Source organism: Mesoplodon bidens, assembly GCF_964165515.1.
Source record: "Mesoplodon bidens genome assembly, chromosome: 8".
Classification (NCBI taxonomy): domain Eukaryota; kingdom Metazoa; phylum Chordata; class Mammalia; order Artiodactyla; family Ziphiidae; genus Mesoplodon; species Mesoplodon bidens.
The window spans coordinates 12,375,617-12,398,234 of NC_138165.1; the positions used below are offsets into that span (position 1 = coordinate 12,375,617).

Here is a 22,618-nt window from a genome sequence, read left to right on the forward strand (position 1 = left end):
CTATGTGTCTCCTTGGTATATACCCCAACCTCCCCTCCCTTCCCTGACCCACACAGCCAGGACTTCAAGGATATGCATCATCACCGAAGGCTGGTCAGTTAAAGACTCGTTCCAGAGTCTCCTAGAGAGCTTTGGCAGATTGCGAATGGCTACCTGGTCCCACGAAGTGGTTCTCGAATAGGTCAGGCAGCTCTCAGACAAGTGTATCCTCATGGTAAGAGAGGTGACACAACAAAGCCAAACTGCTTTAGCTCCTGGAAACACTGGTCTTCCATGTCACAGTTTGGGTTACTTAATCTTTTCGTGCCAGGGATAAAATTTCCCTGGTGTAACATCCACTGATAGCAACGGACATTCCACAACTTTGAGTGCCAAGAAATTAATGCTCCAATCTGCATCCTCAAATCCCCAGGTAAACATCACCATGCCTTTCTCAGTACTTTCCGTGCTGCCTTGCATTTCCAGATGCTTACAGTTATCCACAATTCGTGAAAATGTAATGCTTCATAACAATTTTTACTGGGGCAGCTTTGAAGGTTACTGTGATAAGCACTGACTGCATGAAATTCACCAAATTCAGAATTATCAAGTTCTCCTCTATGTTTGAAATATGGAAAAAATATATAGCCTGAAGGTTACATGCTACAAGGTACATTTCCTGAATTTACAATTCACTCACTTAGTCTATTTCAATATAATGTTGATTTATGTTCAGATTTGAAACCTTCGTTTAATGTTAAAATTCTTAAAACAAACCTCAGATGCAGAGGGCTCTATATGTTTCATCCGTTTTTTAAATTCAGCTTAACTAGATTCTACTCAGATAAAAAGCTAGAAAGAACGGCCGTTGAAGGTCACAGGGGCAGAGAATTCAACTAGCATGGCAACTCCTCAGAGGTTTTTGTTTTTCCACAGAGCTCAGTGAGTTAATCTGATATTGCTGGAAGGGTTTCGGAAGGCCAAACAAGACCAAATCAGGTGAAGACAAGTTTATAATTTTATAGTCGTGATTAAAGCCAGACTCTGGGATTGATCTAAATATAAACCCCAGTACTAAACTTAGTCCTGAATCTAGTCTGAGAATTGTCTGTTACCCTAACAAACTCCTATGCATCCTTCAAGGTCCCTTTTAGCTGTCACCACCTCCTAAAAGGCTTCCCTGATACCCCAGATAAACTCACTCTTTCCTCTGAGGACCTCTGCTGGTAAATATTGCTGTTTCATTTACTACTCTACTGCACAACTGTTTGTTCATATTCTCTGTCTCCTTATTAAGTGATAAATTCTGTGTCCTCAGTAGACGGTCAATGAATTCTTCTTGAAATAATGAACACAGGAATATATTCTAGCTGTATTATGAATATGAGTGTGGAGCCTGGTGCCCAGGTATTCTGAGAATTGGTACCATGTTTTAAATTAAAATCCACCATCACTAGGAAAAGGAAAGAAAAGCAGGTTGCAGGTCAAATCTGGCCTGCAGATGTTTGACTGGGCTCCCTCGGTGTTATAAAATAGTTGAATCAGGCGCCAACATTTAAAAGTCAGGAGGCTGCACACAAGTGTCTGCATTTCCAGTTTCTTAAAATGTCTAAATCTATGCTAACATCTAACAAGCATTTCCACATGACCGCAAGTAGCAGCTGAGTACAGAGCCTCCTTTGCTTATCCCTTCACCTGGCTCAGCCCCTTTAAGCCTTTCAGTTCGCAACGCTGCTTTTAGAACATCAGATTTTTCATTGTTTCAGGTGACAGGCTGGTTTATGCAGAGCCAGCCATGTGCTCTCGAAAGCAATTAATACATATTTGGCATATTATCTAGTTTTAGGAAGAGACAAAGAACAGGAAGCCAGGTGCCTTCCATTAAGTAAGTTAAAATTGGGGTAGGGGGTTGGGATGGGAGAGATTAAAAACTCACGTCCATGAAACCATATGGAACCTCAGTCCCTCAGCCAAGGATATATCATGTAATACAGTTCTCTGTATCAATAGGGTACAAACAATTCCAAGATGTAAACCACATCTGAGATCTCACTGACAACAGGAAAAGATAAAACTAAAGCAAAACCCAACCAAACAATAACAAAACTGAATGCATTAAAAAGAAGAGAGAAGCTCCCCTGGTCGTCCCAACTTCTCTGAATGTACTATTTCAAAGTCAGCCTTCTAGAGTCTGGTGTGCACAGTGCCCAAAGGACTGCTCCCTCTCCCTTCTCTTCTTTCCCCCTCGTGGTCACTTCCTTTGTGAAGCCATCTCCTTCTTCCTTCCTGGTTGGCAAGCCTTTCCACTCGCCCCAGAGGTTCACTTCAGTCACTCATTCACTCAACATTTATCAAGGCTCGCTTTGTTAAAAGGTACGCATTGGGAGGATTCAGAGGTCAATAAGGCAAGGCCCCTTGTCCCTATGAAAATAAAAGTCAAAGCAAGCCAAGTCCAGAGCAGGAATCGACCCTGACTTCCTTCATAGACCATGTGCACCCTCGACAATACTGCAGGCAGGAAGCCCATCATGACACATGAACCAATAAGCCTGGGCCTTGTGCAAAAAGAAAACAAAAACAGAAAACACTCCTCAACTGATTTGGGAATGAAGAACAAACATGTGAGAGAAAAACCTTGGCCTACTTACAAAGTAACATATTAATAGAGACTGGGACCCGGTGAGCCAGGTGTGTGTGGGGACTGAGGGGCAGGGGTGCTTATTCCAGGACCGGTGCCGAAGCCTATAGCTTCAGAAACAGGACCGGAAGCGCGCCTTCACGCACAGACTGTTCCTTCCGGCTGGCATGTATGATCTCCCTTGTCCGCTTAACAAGCTCCTGTTCATTTGTTCAGACACACGGAGAGGCATTATTTCCTCTGTTAGGTCTTCCCCAGGCCCCTCGCCCAACAGAATTAGCCTCCAGCCCTACCTTGCCCCCCACCAAGTGCCCCTCACCATGGCACTCTGCTCTGCATGGCATTTGCAGACCACAGCTGTTGAGGAAATGCATTTTACCCCTGAATCCCCAGCACCAACAGACCCTTGGCGCCCCCAGTTGGTTAACTGAATGAAGAGGAGTGGCTGCGGGTGGGATGAGGGTTGGCCGAACAGCATTTTGAACGGGGGAATGACATACAAAATGGGACAGTTGAAGGAAAACCTCTGTCATGCTGTGCAGAGTGAGGGTATTTCTGCTTGGCTGGAGTATTTGTGTCAGGGAGAAAAAGACGAGCGAGGCTGCTGAAGGTAAAGGAAGCTGACGGAGGGCCTTGGGTGCGTCCCACAGAGGAGAAAATCACATCCCGCCGTAACCCTGCAGATTCTTCATCTTCTCTGCTGCTCTAACTTGCTCCCAAGCCAACCTCGTGTGAGGCACCTGCAAGCCCTGCCCTGCAGGAGTTGTGTGATCTTTCAAAGGGTCCCCGATTTCTCAGAGATGCCACTTTCTGTACCTCAGACAAGTTAATGTCCTTTCCAGGGCTCAGTGTGTAAGACAGAATCCCTGCTGCACATTCTCCGTGTGTTTTCATGGCTGGCAGCCGTCCACAAGGAAGCCAGCATGGCCCTCTGATCACGCGGGATGACAGGTTACTGCTGGTGGGCACTCTGCCATCTGGATGGACCCTGGCAGTCCTCAGCATCCCTGAAGCATCACCGGACTGCTCCTCCTGTTGCTCTGTGGATCTTTCTAAATTAGACAGCAGGTCTACAGGACAGGGCTGGAGGCTGCCGCTGTGGCCAGCACACAAGCAGCTCAAGGGCAGAGCTGATCAGTTTTAGAAACCCATAAGGCAAATGTACATCCTCGTATGGGAAGCCAGGTAGCTGCTCTAAACTTGTGTGGATTTTCCTGCCTTTTCTCTTGACTCTTTCATGGCGTGTGGCTCAAGAGAGGCACAGATCAATCAGAATGAAACCCTTCTCTACCAGAACTCAAGACCCACTGTCCATCCTTCACCCAGTCGCTCCTTCCCTCACTTACTCCTCTTTCCTTATTGCTTTCCGTATTATTCCAATGCCCTCTTAATGATTTCTTCTTTTCATCTCACTTAACTGTATATATTTTGAAAGTACCCAAAAGGTAGATAGGTAGACCTTTTAAAAAGCAAAATACATACATTTAAAAATGTTTAATATGGCTGGCATTTTCCAGTTTCTCTGAGTGGCCAAATACCCTAGAGGAGATGCCTTTGGCCTGGCTGTCTGAGTGTTCAATTCCGGGTACTTCTGTGAGGCTGTGTTCATTATGCAAAGGCAAGTTCCAAGGTAGTGAAGAATGTAAATGCCTAAAAATCTTTGCTTCTCAGAAATAAATAAAAGGGTTAAAAATATGAACTGGGCACCTAGGTACAGTGGATTGAAACAAAAATACACATAAGCAGACAGAAAAAGTCATGGTCTTCAAACCAAGAATATTACAATCTTATTGTCGTTAGACGCATCTCCCTCAAGGGTGATGTCATTGAGATGGTGACATAAGTCATTCCTGAATTCAGTCCCCTTCACTAGAAGACCAGCTAGTGACACCAACATAGGCAAGACACCACTGTGGAAACCCCAGAAGACGGAGGTGAACCGGCAGCACCCCTGGGGACCACAGAGACCACGAAAGACCTCATTAGAGGGTAAGAGGAACGGCCAGACTCTAATCCCATCACCCCTCCCTCAGGATGACACAGAGCCACACTGAGAGGGCCCCTGGGGCCTATGGATTCTCTAGCGGGACACAAAGAGCCCAAGGTGGATATCCACCTTCCCAGCACTGTGGGTCACCCCCTGGGAGGCCCATTTGGGTCTCACCCCATGGGGATCACAAGGAAGCTGCGGGGCTCGACACTGGAAAGCGCATCAAAGGGGGGCGGGGCTTACAGTAACCAGCACTTAGCTCTGGGCAGAGTAAGTTCCTCCTCACGGTGGAGCAGGAGATCCCAGCCAGTGGCTTTGCCCATCTTCAGAGCCAAGCTGGTGACCCCATGTGGCCAGAGTACTTGATGCACAATTCTGCCTGATTTGATCCCCAAACAACAAGCAATGCTGGCCTTCGGGCCTGTTCTGCTGCACCACCTGGGCAGGGAAGTAGGCTGCTACCCCTACCTACTGTTGAGTACGGCCCTCAGTCTTGCCTGATCAGGAAGCATAACCAGAGCACCTGGGAGGCTAAGCGGCCCACCCTATAGCTGCACTTACAGGGGCACCTGAGCAGAAAACCCAGTCAGTAGCTCTGTCCATCTGCAGAATCAAGTCAGTGGCTCTGCCTGACCAGGGAGCTCAGGGGACAGTTTTGCCTGGCCTTGGTCCCCAGACAGTGAGCCATTCCAGCAGTTTTATGACTTTGGCCAGGCAGGGAAGTAAATTTGCAGGCCCCCTTAACTACTGAGTATAGCGCCCAACTAGGAAGCCTGACCAGCGAATGCAAGCAACTGTGGAGTCCATTCTACAGCTGCACTGGGGAAAAGAACCAAGCCAGTAGTGCCAGTCAACTGTTCCCAGCCAGTGGCACCCCTGAACTCAGAGCTTGGGCAGTGGCCTCCCTCAAATAGAGACCCTGATAGCAAGCCCCACTTCTAAGGATGCTACCAGCTGACTCGTCAGAACCCCAAGCTGAGCTGACAGGTGAAGCACTGCCTCTGCCCAAGTGAATCTGTAAAGTCTGGAAGAGGAAACTGGTTTCTCCAATGCACAGATACCAATGCAAAGAGTCAAGGATGACAAAGAATCAGGTAAACATGATGCCATCAAAAGAAACTAATAAAGCTCTAATAACTGACCCTGAAGAAATAGAGATCTATGAACTGTCTGACAAGACATTCTGAATAATCCTCTTCAAGAGGTTTAGTAAGCTACAAGATCACACAGACAACTAAATAAAATTAGAAAAATAATGCATAAACGAAATGAGAAGTTCAACAAAGAAACAGAACCTATCCAGAAAACCAAACAGAAATCCTAGAGCTGAATAATACACTGACTGAACTGAAGAATTCAGTAGAGAACTTCAGCAGCAGACTCAACCAAGCAAAAGAATAAATCAGTGAATTAGAAAATAAGTCATTTGAAATTATCTAGTCATTTGAGCAACATAAAAAAAGAAAAGAATAAAAAGAAAGAAAGAAATAAAATGTTTAAAAACCTATGGGGTTTAGGGGACACACTCAAGAAAAACAATATATGCATTATGGTTTAGGACTGTTTCTGCTGGAATGAACCTGTAAAACCTGGAGGAGGTGACCATTTATTCAAATGCACAGCCAAGAATACCAGAAATGAAGGAGAGATAAAGACTTTCCCAAACAAATAAAAGCTGATAAACATCACCACCAGGCATGCTTTATAAGAAATGCTACAGGGTGTTCTTCCAGAGGAAATAAAATGATGCTCATTAACACCACAAAATTATATGAATGTAGGTAAAAAACTCACTGGTAACAGCAAATATATAAGCAAAGCCAGATTTTCTAATATTGTAATGGTGTTCCATAGTTCACTTACAACTCCAGCTTAAGACGTTAAAGAAAAAAGTATTAAAAATAACCATAACCACAGTAATTTATTATTGATACACAATATAAAAATATGTAAATTTTAACATTAAACCTAAAATGTGAGAAGGGAGAAGAAAAAGTGTAAAGTTTATGTATGCTATTGAAGTTGTTACCAGCTTAAAACAGGATGTCATAAATAGAAGATATTTATGTAAGTCTCATGATGACTACAAAGGAAAAACCTGTAGTAGTTATACAAAAGATTACAATAAACAAAGCATACTGCTACAAAAAGTCATCAAATCACAAAATAAATCAGTAAGAAGCAAGGGGAAAAAAAAGAAAGGAATAAAGGTTTAACAACACAATCAGAAAACAATTAATCAAATGGCAGTAATAAGTCCTCACCTATCAATAATTACTTTAAGTGTAAGTGGATTAAATTCTCCAATCCAAAGACACAGAATATAATTTTTAAAAATCCAACAATATGCTGCTTACAAGAGACTCACTTTAGCTTTAAAGATACACACAGCCTGGGAGTGAAGGGATAGAAAAAGATATTTCAAACAAATGGTAACCAAAAGAAAGCAGAGTTAGCTATACATATATCAGACAAAATAGACTTTAAGCTGCAAATGCTCAAAAGAGACTAAGAAGGTTATAGTATGATGATAAAGGGGTCAGTCCACCTAGAATATATAACAATTGTAAGTATTTATGTAGCCAACATTGGAGCATCTAAATATATGAAGCAAAGAGTAACAGAAGTAAAAGGAGACATAAACAGCAATACAGTAATAGTTGGAGACTTTAATATCTTAATCTCAACAATGGATAGATCATCCAGCAGAGAATTCATAAGGAAACAGTGGATATGAATAACACTATAAATCAAATAGACCTAACAGACACATACAGAACATTCCATTCAACAACACCAAAATACACATTCTTTTTAAGTGCAAACAGAACAATTTCTAGGATAGATCATATGGTAGGTCACAGAACAAGTCTTAGTAAATTTAAGAACATTGAATCATACCAAATCTTTTCCAAACACAATGATATGAAACTAGAAATCAACAACAGGAGAAAAACAGGAAAATTCACAAATATTTGATACATGGATTTTTTAAAAAAACACACTCCTTAACAATGAATGGATCAAAGAAGAGATGAAAAGATAAAAAAGTATCTTGAGAGAAATGAAAATGGAAACACAACACTCAAAAACTTAAAAGATGCAGCAAGAGCAGTTCTAAGAGGGAAGTTTATATGGATAAACACATACATAGAAACAAAAGAAAACTTTCAAATAAATAAATTTTATACCTCAAGGAATTAGAAAAAGAAGAATAAATGAGGCACAATAGTAGCAGAAGGGAGGAAATTTAAAAAAAAGAGGAGAAATAAACAAAATAAAAAATAATAGAAAATATTAACAAAACTATAGAGTTGGTTTTTTGAAAAGATAAACAAAACTGACAAACCTTTAGCTAGCCTAACCAAGAGAAAAACAGGATTCAAATAAATAAAATTATAAATAAAGAGGAGACATTACAACTGATACCACAGATGCAAAGGATAATAAGAAACTTCTTTGAACAACTATATGCCGACAAATTGGATAATGTAGAATAAATTGAAAAATTCCTAGAAACAAACAACTTACCAAGAATGAATCATGAAGAAACAAAAACTCTAAACAGACTAAGAATGAGTAAGGAGATTGAATCAGTAACCATAAATCTCCCAACAGAGAAATGCCCAGGACCTGGTAGTTCACTGGTAAATTTTTACCAAGGATTTAAGAAAAACTGATGCCAAATCTTCTCAAACTCTTCCAAAAAAATTGAAGAGGAGGGGAACACTCCAAAATTCATTTCATGAGGCCAGTATCACCCTGATACCAAAGCCAGATAAAGATACTACAAGAAAAGTAGGCTACAGGCCAATATCCCTCATGAATATAGATGTAAAAATGCTGAACAAAGTACTAGCAAACTGATTTCAACAGCTCATTAAAAGGATCATACAGCAAAGTCAATTGGGATTCATCCCTTGGGTGCAAGGATGGTTCAACATATGCAAATCAGTAAGTGTGATGTATCACAATAATAGAATTTAAAAATTCCTATGATCATCTCAATAGACACAGAAAAAGCATTTGACAGAATTCAACATTCATTTATAATAAAAGCTCAACAAACTGTGTAGAGAAGGAATATACCTCAACATAATAAAGGTCATATATGATAAGTCCACAGCTAACATTATACTCAGTGGTGAAAAGATGAAAGCTTTTCCTCTATCAGGTACAAGACAAGGGTGCCCAGTATCACCACTCCTATTCATCATGGTACTGGAAGTTCTAGTAAGGGCACTCAAGCAAAGAAAATAAATAAAAGACAGAATCAGAAAGCAAAAAGTAAAATTGTCTCTATTTGCAGATGATGTGATTTTATATATAGAAAATGTAAAAACCTTATAAAAAACTTTTAGATAATCATGAATTGAATAAAGTTGCAGGATGCAAAATCAACATACAGAAATCAATAGCATTTCGATACACTGACAACTAATTATCTGAAAAAGAAACAAGAAAAACAATCCCATTTATAATAGCATCAAAAAGAATAAAATACTTAGGAATAAATCTAACCAAGGAAGTGAAAAGTCTCTACAATGAAAACTATAAGACACTGATGAAAGAAACTGAAGATGACAGAAATAAATGGAAAGATATCTTATGTTCATGGATTGGAGAAATTAATATCGTTAAAATATCCATACTACCTAAAGCAGTCTATAGGTTCAGTGCAACCCTTATCAAGATTCCAGTGGTATTTTTTTACAGAAATAGAAAAACAATCCTGAAATTTGTCTGGAATCACAAAAGACCCTGAATAGGCAAAGGAGTCCTGAGAAAGAAGAACAGAGTTGGAGATGTAACATTTGCTGATTTCAAACTGTGTTACAAAGCAATAGTAATCAAAACAGTATGGAAATGGCATAAAAACAGACACATAGGGCAGTGGAACAGAATCAAGAACCCAGAAATAAACCCATGCATACTACGGTCACTAATATTTGACAAGGGAACCAAAAATACTGAATGGAGAAAAGACAGGCTCTTCAATTAATGGTGCTAGGAAAACTGGATATTTACAGGTAAAAGAATTAAACTAAACCCCTACCTTACACCAGTCACAAAAAATTAACTTGAAATGAATTAAGGGCTTAAATGTAAGATAGGAAACCATAAAACTCCTATAATAAAAACACAGGGGGAAAAAAACCTCCTTGACATTTGTCCTGGCAATGATTTCAAGGATGTGACACCTAAAGCTCAAGCAAAAAAAGCAAAAATAAACAAATGGGACTACATCATACTAAATAGCTTCTACACAGCAAAAGAAGCAATCAACAAAATAAAAAGCAGCCTACAGAATGGGAGAAAATATTCTCAAACCACACATCTGATAAGGGGTAATATCTAAAATAAATAAGGAACTCATACAACTCAACAGCAAAGTATCAAATAATCCAATTAAAAAGTGGACAAAGGACCTGAATAAGCCTTTTTCCAAAGAAAATATTCAAAGAGCCAAGAGGAACATGAAAGGGTGCTCAAGATCACTAATCATCAGCAAAATGCAAATCAAAACCACATGAGATATCACTTCACACCTGTTAGAATGTATTATCAAAAAAAACAAGAGATAACAAATGCTGGTGAGGATGTGGAGAAAAAAGAGCCCTTTTACACTCTTGGTAAGAAATGTAAATTGGTGTAGCCACAACAGTAAACAGTATGGAGGTGCCTCAAAAAATTAAAAAAATAGAACTACCATATGATCCAGCAACTCCAGTTATGGGCATAAACTCAAGGTAGATGAAATCACTATCTCAAAGAAGAGATGATCTGCAGTGTCATGTTCACTGCAGCATTATTTACAGCAGCCAAGACATGGCAACAATCCAAGTCTCCACTGATGGATACATGGATAAAGAAAATGTGATATGTATTTTAGAGATATATGTATATATTTACATATATATATGTAATAGAATATTATTCAGCCATAAAAAAGAATGACCTCTTGCCATTTGTGACAGCGTGGATGGACCTTGAGGACATTATGCTAAGTGAAATAAGTCAGACAGAGAGAAGTAAACACTGCATGATTGGGCTTCCCTGGTGGCAGAGTGGTTGAGAGTCTGCCTGCCGATGCAGGGGACACGGGTTTGTGCCCTGGTCCGGGAAGATCCCACATGCTGCAGAGCAGCAAGGCCCGTGAGCCATGACCGCTGAGCCTGCGCATCCAGGGCCTGTGCGTCCAGAGCCTGTGCTCTGCAATGGGAGAGGCCACAACAGTGAGAGGCCCACGTAGCACAAAACAAAAACAAAAACAAAACAAAAAAACCCTGCATGATCTATCTTACACGTGGAATTTTTTTTAAAAAAAAGAACTCGGGCTTCCCTGGTGGCGCAGTGGTTGGGGGTCCGCCTGCCGATGCGGGGGATGCGGGTTCGTGCCCCGGTCCAGGAGGATCCCTTATGCCGCGGAGCGGCTGGGCCCGTGAGCCATGGCCGCTGGGCCTGCGCGTCCGGAGCCTGTGCTCCACAACGGGAGAGGCCGCAGCGGTGAGAGGCCTGCGTACCGAAAAAAATAAAAATAAAATAAAATAAAAAATAAAAAAAAGAACTCATAGAAAGAAAGAACAGATTGGTGGGGGTGGGGAGTTGGGGAAACTGATAAAGGGGATCAAAAGGTATAAACTTCCAGTTATAGGATCAATGATTTCTGGAGATGTAATGTACAGCATAGTGACTCTAGTTATTAATACTGTATTGAATATTTGAAATCTGCCAAGAGATCTTAAAAGTTCTCATCACAAGAAAAAGAAATCTGTGCATAGTGACAGACATTAATTAGACTTATTGTAATGTCCATTTTGCAGACACTATAAAACTCCTAGAAGAAAACAAAGGCAGAACACTCTCTGACATCAGTTGCAGCAGTATCTTTTTCAATCCATCTCCCAGAATAATGGAAATGAAAACAAAAATAAACAAATGGGAGCTTCCCTGGTGGCGCAGTGGTTGAGAGTCTGCCTGCCGATGCAGGGGACACAGGTTCGTGCCCCGGTCCGGGAAGATCCCTCATGCCGTGGAGCGGCTGGGCCCGTGAGCCGTGGCCGCTGAGCCTGCGCGTCCGGAGCCTGTGCTCCGCAACGGGAGAGGCCACAACAGTGAGAGGCCCGCGTACCGGAAAGAAAAAACAAAAAAACAAAAAACAAAAAAACAAATGGGACCTAATTAAACTCAAAAGCTTTTGCACAGCAAAGGAAACCATAAACAAAACAAAAAGACAACCCACAGATTGGGAGAAAATATTTGCAAATGACGGGACCAACCAGGGATTAATCTCCAAAATTTACAAACAGCTCATGTGGTTTAATATCATCAAAACAAACAACCCAATCACAAAATGCATAGGAGACCTGAGTAGACATTTCTCCAAAGAAGACATATAGATGGCTGAGAGGCACATGAAAAGATGTTCAACATCGCTAATTATTAGAGAAATGCAAATCAAAACTACAATGAGATATCACCTCACACCAGTCAAAATGGCTGTCATCAAAAAATCCACAAACAATAAATGCTGGAGAGGGTGTGGAGAGAAGGGAACCCTCCTACACTGTTGGTGGGAATGTAGGTTGGGGAAGCCACTATGGAGAACAGTATGGAGGTTTCTTAAAAAACTAAAAATAGAACTACCATACAACCCTGCAATCTCACTCTTGGGCATATATCTGGAGAAAAACATGGTCTGAAAGGATACATGCACCCCAATGTTCACTGGAGCACTGTTTACAATAGCCAAGACATGGAAGCAACCTAAATGTCCATTGACAGAAGAATGGATAAAGAAGATGTGGTACATACATACAATGGAATATTACTCAGCCATTAAAAAGAATGAAATAACGCCATTTGCAGCAACATGGATGGACCTAGAAATTGTCATACTGATTGAAGTAAGTCAGACAGAGAAAAAGAAATATCGTATGATATCGCTTATATGTGGAATCTAAAAAGAAATGATACAAATGAACTTATTTACAAAACAGAGTCAGACTCACAGACTTAGGGAACAAACTTATGGTTACTGGGGGGAAGGGTGTGGGGAAGGGATAGTTACGGGGTTTGGGACTGACATGTACCCACTGCTATATTTAAGATGGATAACCAACAAGGACCTACTGTATAGCACAGGGAACTCTGCTCAATGTTATGTGGAAGCCTGGATGGGAGGGGAGTTTGGGGGAGAATGGATACACGTATATGTATGGCTGAGTCGCTTTGCTGTGCACATGAAACTATTACAACATTGTTAATTAGCTATACTCCAATATAAAATAAAAAGTTAAAAAAATATATTGAATTAAATGTTAAGCCATCAAAGTATACACTGACTATGTATTATGAATGGTGATAATATCTGTGGGAGGGTAAAATGCACCATTCAGCATAATTGCTGCCCTCAAGGAGATTCCTATTTAGGTGAAATAAAAGTTAACATGAAATCCCTAGTTATGGGGGTTGCACTGCATGACCTCCACCATCAGTACCATGTGACTCTAGGATGCCATAACTGCATATGAAATTAAATAAAATAAAGATGCAATGAACGCAAAAGACACCAGAAGCACAAAGAGAATTTTTAAATCGTCTCATCTCACCTGAAATAATACAAAACAAAACACTAGCAAAAAAAAAGTCAACGCTCTCACAAGTGACAGCAAAGTTTTACACCTTGGTTCTAAGCTGTCAGATTCTCAACTGTTTCTGAGAATAATATACACTCTAACATTCTTTTCTTTCTATCTTGGCCCAAGGATACGAGTATAGGACCCTTTGAAATATCAGATAAAAAGGAGAAGAATAAACTGTGTTAGGCAGAAAATATGAGAATAATGTCCTATCAAGATGATGATAACACAGGTGTCCAGAGCAAGACAAGAGCAGAACACACAGGAGAGGGGAAAATCTTGGATGCCACAGATCAAGAGGCTTTCAGAAATGTGTAAATATTGTAGGCGATTACACTGCAGAAGCCCTCTGAACTGATTTGAGCACAGGTGGGTCCGTTAATCAAAATGTCTGTCAGAGTACAGAATCAGAAAAATGTTCCTTGTGTTCATTTGTATTCCATGTAGAGGGAGCGCAGACAGGAAGTGAAAGGGAGGAAGTGGACCCTGACCATGGATTTAAATCCCCAGTCTGTCAATTACCCCTGGGTGACACAGCCTCTTTGTGCCTAAGTGTCCTCATCTGTAGAATGGGTATAGAGAGAGCTCCTATCTGACAGCAGTGTAATGGAGATAAACTGGTGAACACTATAAAGGTGGTAGAACAGTATCCAGCACTTTTATTTTTTTTGGTAGGGCCAAGGCTGGCTTTTTTGCCTAGGGATCATATTATTAGAGTCCTCCCATGTCTTTTTTAATTTTTTTGGCATCAAACACATGCTTTAGGCATTGTCTATGATTTCTAAGTTTTGTTTTTCTTAATAGTGGAACAAGAGCTTAAAACCACCTGAGAAGCAATCTGCAAGCAGAATGCCTCTACATTTAATACAATTCACCATCTCCCCCATTTTTTTTTTTGCAGTTACACACCTATATTTCATTTGGTCACAAACATTTTTAGGGACGTGCCTTTATAGTGTTTTTGAAGCACTCAACTTTATTTTTATTTTTTATTTTTTTTTTTTTTTCTTTTTGCGGTATGCGGGCCTCTCACTGTTGTGGCCTCTCCCGTTGCGGAGCACAGGCTCCGGACACGCAGGCCCAGAGGCCATGGCTCACGGGCCCAGCCGCTCCGCGGCATATGGGATCCTCCCAGACCGGGGCACGAACCCGTATCCCCTGCATCGGCAGGCGGACTCTCAACCACTGCGCCACCAGGGAGGCCCTCAACTTTATTTTATAGAAACAATTCTTTTTGCACCACATTTCATCAGTTTATAAAGTAGTTAAAAATTTCATAATCACCGTGACAAGTACTAGTCACGTGAACATACTGAGTTACAAACATAACTCATTCATGGTGGAAATACAACTCAACTGGTAAGAGAATTAAGTACTCCTAGTAGAGAGTTTCAACTAGTTGTCAATGTTTGGTAAATTGAGAGTGTAATCTAATATAATTTATAAGAGGAAATGGTGAGCATTGGTTAATCTGGCCAGTGAGTTCAAATAGGTTTAGTTATAGACTGCGGTTCCGTTAAGAATGTTACTTTTAGATTTTATTTGCTATACTGGTTTCTTAATCCATTAGAATTTAGCTCAAATTATTGATTTAAATATGGAGGCCCTTATTAATCTGATTTGTTTCCACCCATAGTCCCAGAGATGCTTTTCTGGAAACTGGAATCAACAGAGAAATTTATGGCCATTCTTAAGATTTTAAATTTCAGGTTAGCCTTCTTTTCTTTCCCATCATGGACTGGTTCCTTTTGTAAGTTTCCCAGAATCTGTCAACGAATCCTTAGAACTATCCCTTTTTGTTCCTCCTATATCAGAATTTGCTAAAGAATATCCATGTAACCTCTTATTCTCTGTTTTTGAGGGACAAATAATTAGCTATTTCCTATAAATTACTTTCTTTTCTACAACTTACAATGTATCTACTAAAATCCAATGTGTTCAACAATCTTCTTTCTGTATTTCTCTTCAGGTGGCTACTTAGATTGTAGAGAATCATTAGGCTGGATTCAGCAGATGACAACTAATCAGTTTTTTAAGATACACAGAAACCTACTTAGAAATCTTCTGTACTGAATCTCCAGTCCATGGGCAGAAGCTGTAACATCTCTCATACTCGGGACCAGGCACACTGGTGGGTTTGCTGTGCTCACCAGCCACACCCTCAAACAAACTGGGCTGGACCAGCATGGCTGCATAGTTCCAAAGCCTCCACACAAGACAGGAAACATTCAGAAGAAGAGGTAGGGGTATAAACCTCTCTTAGGTGTATGTAAAAGAACTCCCCAACTTGCAGAATGAATCTGGGTCATCTATTCATTATTCCATTCAACAAATAATTGCAGAGCTTCCACAGGTGCAAAGCAAGCTCAAACTGCTTTTACTTTAGCCAGTGCTCCAGGATATGTATTTGTGCCACCAGAAAATAAAAAAATCACAGGTCATATAATGAACAGACCACCTGAAAAAGCAGCAACTTTGTCTATGACTGTGAGCCCTTAGATGTTAGAGGGCAGGCATCATCCTTGCTATTATTCTACATCACAGAAATACTATCAGCCCATCTTTTACAAATTCCATTTAACTTAGAATGGCTCCTGGAAGTGAGGTCTATTTGGGGAGAAACAGTGTGTTGGCTGAAGACACCCAAGGAGTAAACATTGAGTTCTATTGTTAGTACAAACACCATCCCCTGCCAGTTGGATATGTATTTAAGAAATGTGTCAGCCAATGAAGAAGCTTAAATATCTATGGCACATGTGTTTACTGTGGAAATGAACCATCATGATTCACAAACAGGGACTGTAGATCCTTAAAAATTGTTCCAGAAAAGCCTCAAGTTAAAACATGTAAAACGGAAAAATTCATGAACATGCAATAGCTGTCAAAAGCAATTACAATAGTGGATCTTGATGATAAGTGAGCAAATGAGATACAACTTTTAACAGATGCAAGATTCTCTCTGACCAACATTTATCGTGGCCAGGATCAGGAAACAGAATAGAGATAGATGATTTTTTTTCCACACAATTTATGAGTCATAAATTATGAATTATGCGCTAATAGATAAAGCAGAGAGAAAATTAATTTAAGAGATGAGATCTATTTTACAATTCAGAGAGCTCTTTTCTTTTCATCGGGGGCGGGGAGGGGAGGATTACATTTTGATGTGCGGTTTTACCAAACATCTTTCTTTCTCTGAAATGAACTGCAATTTCTCATTATTTCCCTGAGGAGTCAGGGAAAGATGTTTGCGCCGAAGTTCAGAGGGTAAATTAGCAACACTGTCTCAACCATCTGGAAAAGTGCTGAACTTTCTACCATGATGGAAACGTTCTGTACAAACACTGTCTAATATGGGAGCTGCCGGCCATGTGTGGCTTTTCAACACTTGAAATCTGACTAGTTTGACATAGAAACTTAATTTAAATTAATGTTTAATTTCAATAGCACCACATGGCTAGCGGCTACAGTGGTGACAGGCTAGTCTAGAGGGTATCTCAGTCTTTCCCCTTTCCTTTAGTCAATCAGACCAGGCAGCTGGGGGTTATCCTTTACAAACTTGGAGCTTGTCTGAGCAAATATGCACATTAATAGCATTAAAAAAAATAGGAAACAGCAAAGATCAGCCTTCTAGACCCCTTTGCCAATCCATGTGTCTCCCTGCAGTCAGATATATTTTCTAGTGCTTTCTCGGGGGCAGCTTCAAAATGATTCAAATGGTTTGCCTTTCCACAACTTTCCCTGTTATGAAGGCAACTGGAAGAGTTTGGTAAGAACGCTTAGACGAAGAGAACCTGTAAAAGACCGAGGCGGAGTGGAGGAAGTATTACGTTGTGAGGAGGCAGGCTGCATAGAGAGAGAGATGAAAGCCCAACAAACCCCAGCTGTAGTTTTGCTTACAGAGAGTTTGAAATAAAGAAATGTACCTCGGCATCACATAAAACTCTGCCTTGCTTATCGTGGAGCGCAAGACTGCTAATACTTGTCCCCAGAGCAATCAACTATTTGCTGACTCCATTCCCCGGTTTCACTTGATACCTCTGATTGTTTCCTTTTACCTGTTTATTATTTGTTGATGCATTTCTTTATCAAAGTTAGATTTAAAGAGTCAGAGATTTAAGAGACATTCAATTTTAATGACATCCCTTGAGAGGGGAGAGAAAGGAGGTTCTGATGCAATATGTCTTGCCCATGGAGATAGTGGTACCTTTTGAACTTAACTCACTTCTTGTCAATAGCATTTCAGTAGCAAAGACTGTTTTGCACAGAAACACATACCTGGAGGAGCAGATCAGAAGTTGGTCTGACTCGCTGCTGGAAAAGGATGCTTAGCGTTCGATTCTGTTGTTCCAAATCAAACACTCTTGTTTTCAACTTTACACATTCCTCCCTTAGATCCTGCAACAAACACATTGAAAGAAAGAAAAGTCTATTACCGTTAAGACACTTTTGCATATTATCACTACATTTCATCTGATATTTCAGGCACAGTAGTAAAAAATAGTATTTTAAGCCTTCAAGCCCCCCAGAAATAGATCACACACAATGTTTTCTTCCATAGCCCACTGTCTGATAGAATTATTATGTTCAGGGAAGACCTACTAAAAAAAAAAATAAAAAGCACCTTGAAATCAGAAATGCATGAATCTAGCATGCTATTTTTGAAGATGGTAAATCTCAGCAGTATAAAATCAATTTAAGTTTCCACCTATATATTTGGCTTTTTCACTGTCTTCATAAAAGCAATCATAAAGCACAAACCACAGGACAATGTTTTTACAGTGAATAGAGATTTGATCAACTAAAGAAACTATCACTTTTTTTCTTAACATCTTTATTGGAGTATAATTGCTTTACAATGGTGTTAGTTTCTGCTTTATAACAAAGTGAATCAGTTATACATATACATACGTTCCCATATCTTTTCCCTCTTGCGTCTCCCTCCCTCCCATCCTCCCTATCCCACCCCTCTAGGTGGTCACAAAGCACCGAGCTGATCTCCCTGTGCTATGTGGCTGCTTCCCACTAGCTATCTATTTTACGTTTGGTAGTGTATATATGTCCATGCCTCTCTCTCGCTTTGTCACAGCTTACCCTTCCCCCTCCCTATATCCTCAAGTCCATTCTCTAGTAGGTCTGTGTCTTTATTCCCATCTTACCCCTAGATTCTTCATGACCTTTTTTTTTTTTTCCGAGTCTGTCATACAGAGTGAAGTAAGTCAGAAAGAGAAAAACAAATACCGTATGGAAAGGGCTATCACTTTTGATGGAAGCTTCCTCTGTCGTCTGTGGAAACGAGTTGAAATTCTCAATGCGGCTGCTAACTGAGTCAGTGATGCATTTACACGGAGTGAAGCAACTGTGAAGTGAAGGCTTATAAGGCCACTTGAAACTTGCCCATCCTCTGAACTAGTGGATTTCCGTATCTTTTGGGGTGTTCTGGTCTTCGTGTTGGGGAAAAAGTAGAAGAACCGTACCTCAGCATCCCCTTGGAGCAGCTCTTCTGAATAGTTCAAACACCAAGGAGAGCTCTTCCCCAGCTTCCATGACGGGGGCCGACACGCGGGAGCTTTAGGATGCTCTAGAATCGCACCCAGGAGCTGCCTTCCAAGTTAACTTGTGATAAAGACAGTACTTCTACTGACATGTCTACACCCTCTTTGGTGGGGTTCAAGGAACACCAGGTAGAATAAAGCCCCAAGGCAAGGTTCTTCAAAAGCTGACCCTTTTCTACATTTCAAACTTTATCTTACACTATTTCCTGATTTGGAAAAAAAAAAAAAAAAAGGTTTCTGCTCTTACCATGCTCTTACCCTGTTCTTTAACAAGGCTCTGCCTGTTCTCGAAAGCACCAGGCATTCTGCCTCCTTCCCCCTCCCCAACCTCCCTTTTGCTTCTCATCCACCGCCTTCTTCCGGTCCAAGTTTGGCTCTTCGGTTGACATCCAGTTCAAATTCTGTTTCCTCCCTGACGCCTTTATCTGGCATCCTCCACTTTTATCTGCTCCCTTTTCTGAACTCCAGTAGGCCCTCAATGCCTCTTCTACGACATTTAGCTAATGTGAGATACTGCTTTGTGTTGATTTGCTTTCATGCTCTGGACTTAACTTGTCAATGAGATGCCACGTTCCTCCAAAGGCACGAGAAGATACTCACAGAAACACCAGCACAAGCATATTGTTCTGACATTTTGCCTTCACCACCTAGTACAGCACCCCACAGAGTAGTAGGAGCTTGATAAAATTGTGTGATGATGTTGTTAAAGGGGTTAATGATGATGAATTCTATTCTCTAGTGATGGTGTGATAAAGAGAGTTTTAAGTTTCTCAACACTGCTAGTGTGTCTACCTATGTATTCTGAGGTGGGGCAGCTACAGGCCTCACTTAAGGCTCTGCAAGCAAGACAGGGTGCCAGTCCACACCTCTGCCTCCCAGGACCTAAACAGCAGTCACAACGGTGAGTGGGCCTGTTCCATACATAACCTTGGGGCAACCTAAGTGTGCAGCTAGAGAGAGATCTAGCTTCCGAGGCCTTACCTGAGATGCATCATCATTTCCAGGCTTATTCACTCTACTTACAGGAGGCAAAGAGACAGGCCAAGCTATAGCTCAGTGCTCAGCTTACACTCACCTCACCTTTTTAGCTAAATAAGGAAGCTTATGCATAGGATGTTTTCAACTGACTGCTGCCTACAAATGCAGAGCAAAGGAATGCCATGTCCAGACGAGGCACCAGGGTGCAAGCTGTAGGAGGGCAGCACTGTAAAAGCAGGGGCAGGGGGTGTGTGCACACCTGAGCATGCATGCCATTTAGCAGAGGCTGTTTTGGGGGCCTAGGCACTGCTCAAATGAAAAGGCTAAATTTGCTGTCTTTATTTAGAATTCAACCTCTGTGTCTCGTTAATGCTAATTTTTGTTCTTAGCGGGTATATAACACTCCCTGCTCCCAAACGCTAATTGTTTTCACTACTGCTAATTAAGCAATTAATAAAACTTGACCGTGAGGTAAACAAATATTAATAGAACCTATTGGGTGGGAAAACACAATCAGTCTCACTTGCAGGGGCAGGGATGGACCAGAAGCATATGAGTCTGGATTTGCAAGGAGAAAGGAGACTTGTAAGGAACACCAGCAACAGTTTTAGTAGCAAAACTGAGAATAACTTGAAAAGATTTCTTCAGATGGGTAAAAAAGAAAAAAAAAAAAAAAAGGAAAGAAAAAAAATCAATATATTCTAAAGCAAGTTTTTGTACCAGTACCCAAATTTCCATGGCCATTACTGTTACTTAAGGCAGTAAAAGTTCATTAGCAGGAACACACTTTACCGACCTTGAGAACCGTTCATCACTCAGGCCTCATCTAGATCAGCACAGAGCAGAGAGGGAAAAGGAGGGCTTTAGGAATGTGACACTGCTCTTACAATCACTGACCAACAGAATTGAGCGGGACAGAAAATCTGTAGATATAAAAGAATATTCTGTGTTGTTTTAACATTCTTGTTTTCTTCACTCAAGCTGTGGATGGTGAGGCCAGACAGTTGTCATCCCAAGAAACTGTAATCAAAGCCATGTGTGTGTGCCCATGTGCACACACATAAACACAGCCAGACTGGATAGATGGAAAGAGAGAGAGAAAACCCACAATCTCCTTGACTACTAGGCAGAGAGTGTCAGCGGGCTGTCTGTGCTTCCCCTGGGCTCACAATGAGAACCCACTACCATAAAGGCCCGTATGACATTTTGAGGCTGGGTGCAAGAGCCACTATTCTAATGCTGTTGATTATAGAGGTGAGAACTAGACTATGCCCCCCAGGTAAGGCATTAGAAACTAAAGAACTCTCCTGTTTAGAGGCCAGCCTCTGAGATCATGGCTCCCAACAGGGGCTGGACCATCTGCCCTCGTCCACAGCCTTTTATTTTCTCTGCTCCCTAGTATGTCTCAGGCCTCAAGGGGAGGACCCCACTGAAAATATAAGGTTGTGTCTTTTGAAAGAAAAAAGGGGATGTGTTGTATAATGTTATCAGGAAGAAAAAAATGCCAAAGAGTTGACTACATTTCATCTCATGTAAGCAAGTATAGTGGTCTTTGGGTTCAAGGAAATAGCCCAACCTGTTTTCTTTGCAATCTGCCTGACACTCTCAATTGAAATAAAGTAAGGCATCACAGCTGGATGCCAGGGGAAAATATACTGAGCAATGGGATGATACTGGTCTAAAAGAGCCCTGTGTATTTTTTTTTGGGGGGGTGGGTACACAGGCCTCCCACTGCTGTGGTCTCTCCTGTTGCGGAGCACAGGCTCCAGACGTGCAGGCTCAGCGGCCATGGCTCACGGGCCCAGCCGCTCCGCGGCATAAGGGATCCTCCCGGACCGGGGCGCGAACCCGTGTCCCCTGCATCGGCAGGCGGGCTCTCAACCACTGCGCCACCAGGGAAGCCCGGCCCTGTGTATCTTAATGATCCCAAACCATAACTTCCCTGGAGGATCCACACATTGTACTCCTGACAAGTTTCACCTGTGTTTCACCTGTGGCCGAAAGAGATTCTGGCTTCACTGCTGTGTAGTAGCTATGGAGTATGGTTACTTCATGCATTTAGAGCAAAACCATTGCCAGCTCCAGGTTAAAGGAAATTTAGGGAAATGCTGGTTGATTAGAAACTCGATATATACTGATATTACCACTGGAGTACTGTTGAAAACTATTTAAATCTGATTTTATCGTGTAAAAGGGTATTGTATTGGTATTCCTATTTCAGAAGCAGTGTGTATCATGGGAATACACTGGATTGGCAGTTAGGAGGGCCTGGGCTCTGGTCCTCATTACCCACATGACCTTGAGGAAGTAACTTATTCTGGTTATGCCTCAGTTTCCTCACCTGTAAATGTAGCTTCTGCACAAAACCAGGCTTTCAAGACAAGGCATGCCTCAGCTGCTTCATGAGATGACTTGTCAAGGGCCACCTGAATCCTTTCCTTAAGCTTACTGGAAACCACATCCACCAGCCTCTCCCAGTCACAAACCCTCTCAGTGTCTGTCACTGATATATCCCTATCTCTTCTAAGAATGCTAATACTTCTGTAAAAAGAAAAGGATTACTGGAAAAGGCTGGTCACATCTCAGACCAACCAAGGACCTCAACATCAAATACTTAAAAAGGCAAGACAGGTAACATAATTGTATCACTGAATCAGGCCAGTTCTAATCAATAGGAAGTGGTGAGTCTCGTGGCAAACAGAATACTGCAAGCCTTCATCCAAAAGGCATTCAGATGAAAACATTCTTAATCTGGGTGATGGCTAAACAGTTTATGTCATTACGGTGAATTGAGCCTATTACCAAGGCTAGCTGACAAGCTCAGGGTTAAATGTTC

The 22,618-nt window shown here is 41.3% G+C and overlaps 1 protein-coding gene across 5 annotated transcripts in view; it reads right to left on the minus strand.

Moving 5' to 3' along the window:
* The window catches only part of NCKAP5 (NCK associated protein 5), a 1,063,262-nt gene that overhangs the window by 161,059 nt on the left and 879,585 nt on the right, over positions 1-22,618 (minus strand). For all 5 annotated transcript variants that reach the window (XM_081241961.1, XM_081241963.1, XM_081241960.1 and 2 more), the window contains exon 10: positions 17,528-17,647. In XM_081241961.1, coding sequence (XP_081098087.1) covers positions 17,528-17,647 — 120 coding nt within the window. The remainder of the gene's footprint in view (positions 1-17,527; positions 17,648-22,618) is intronic.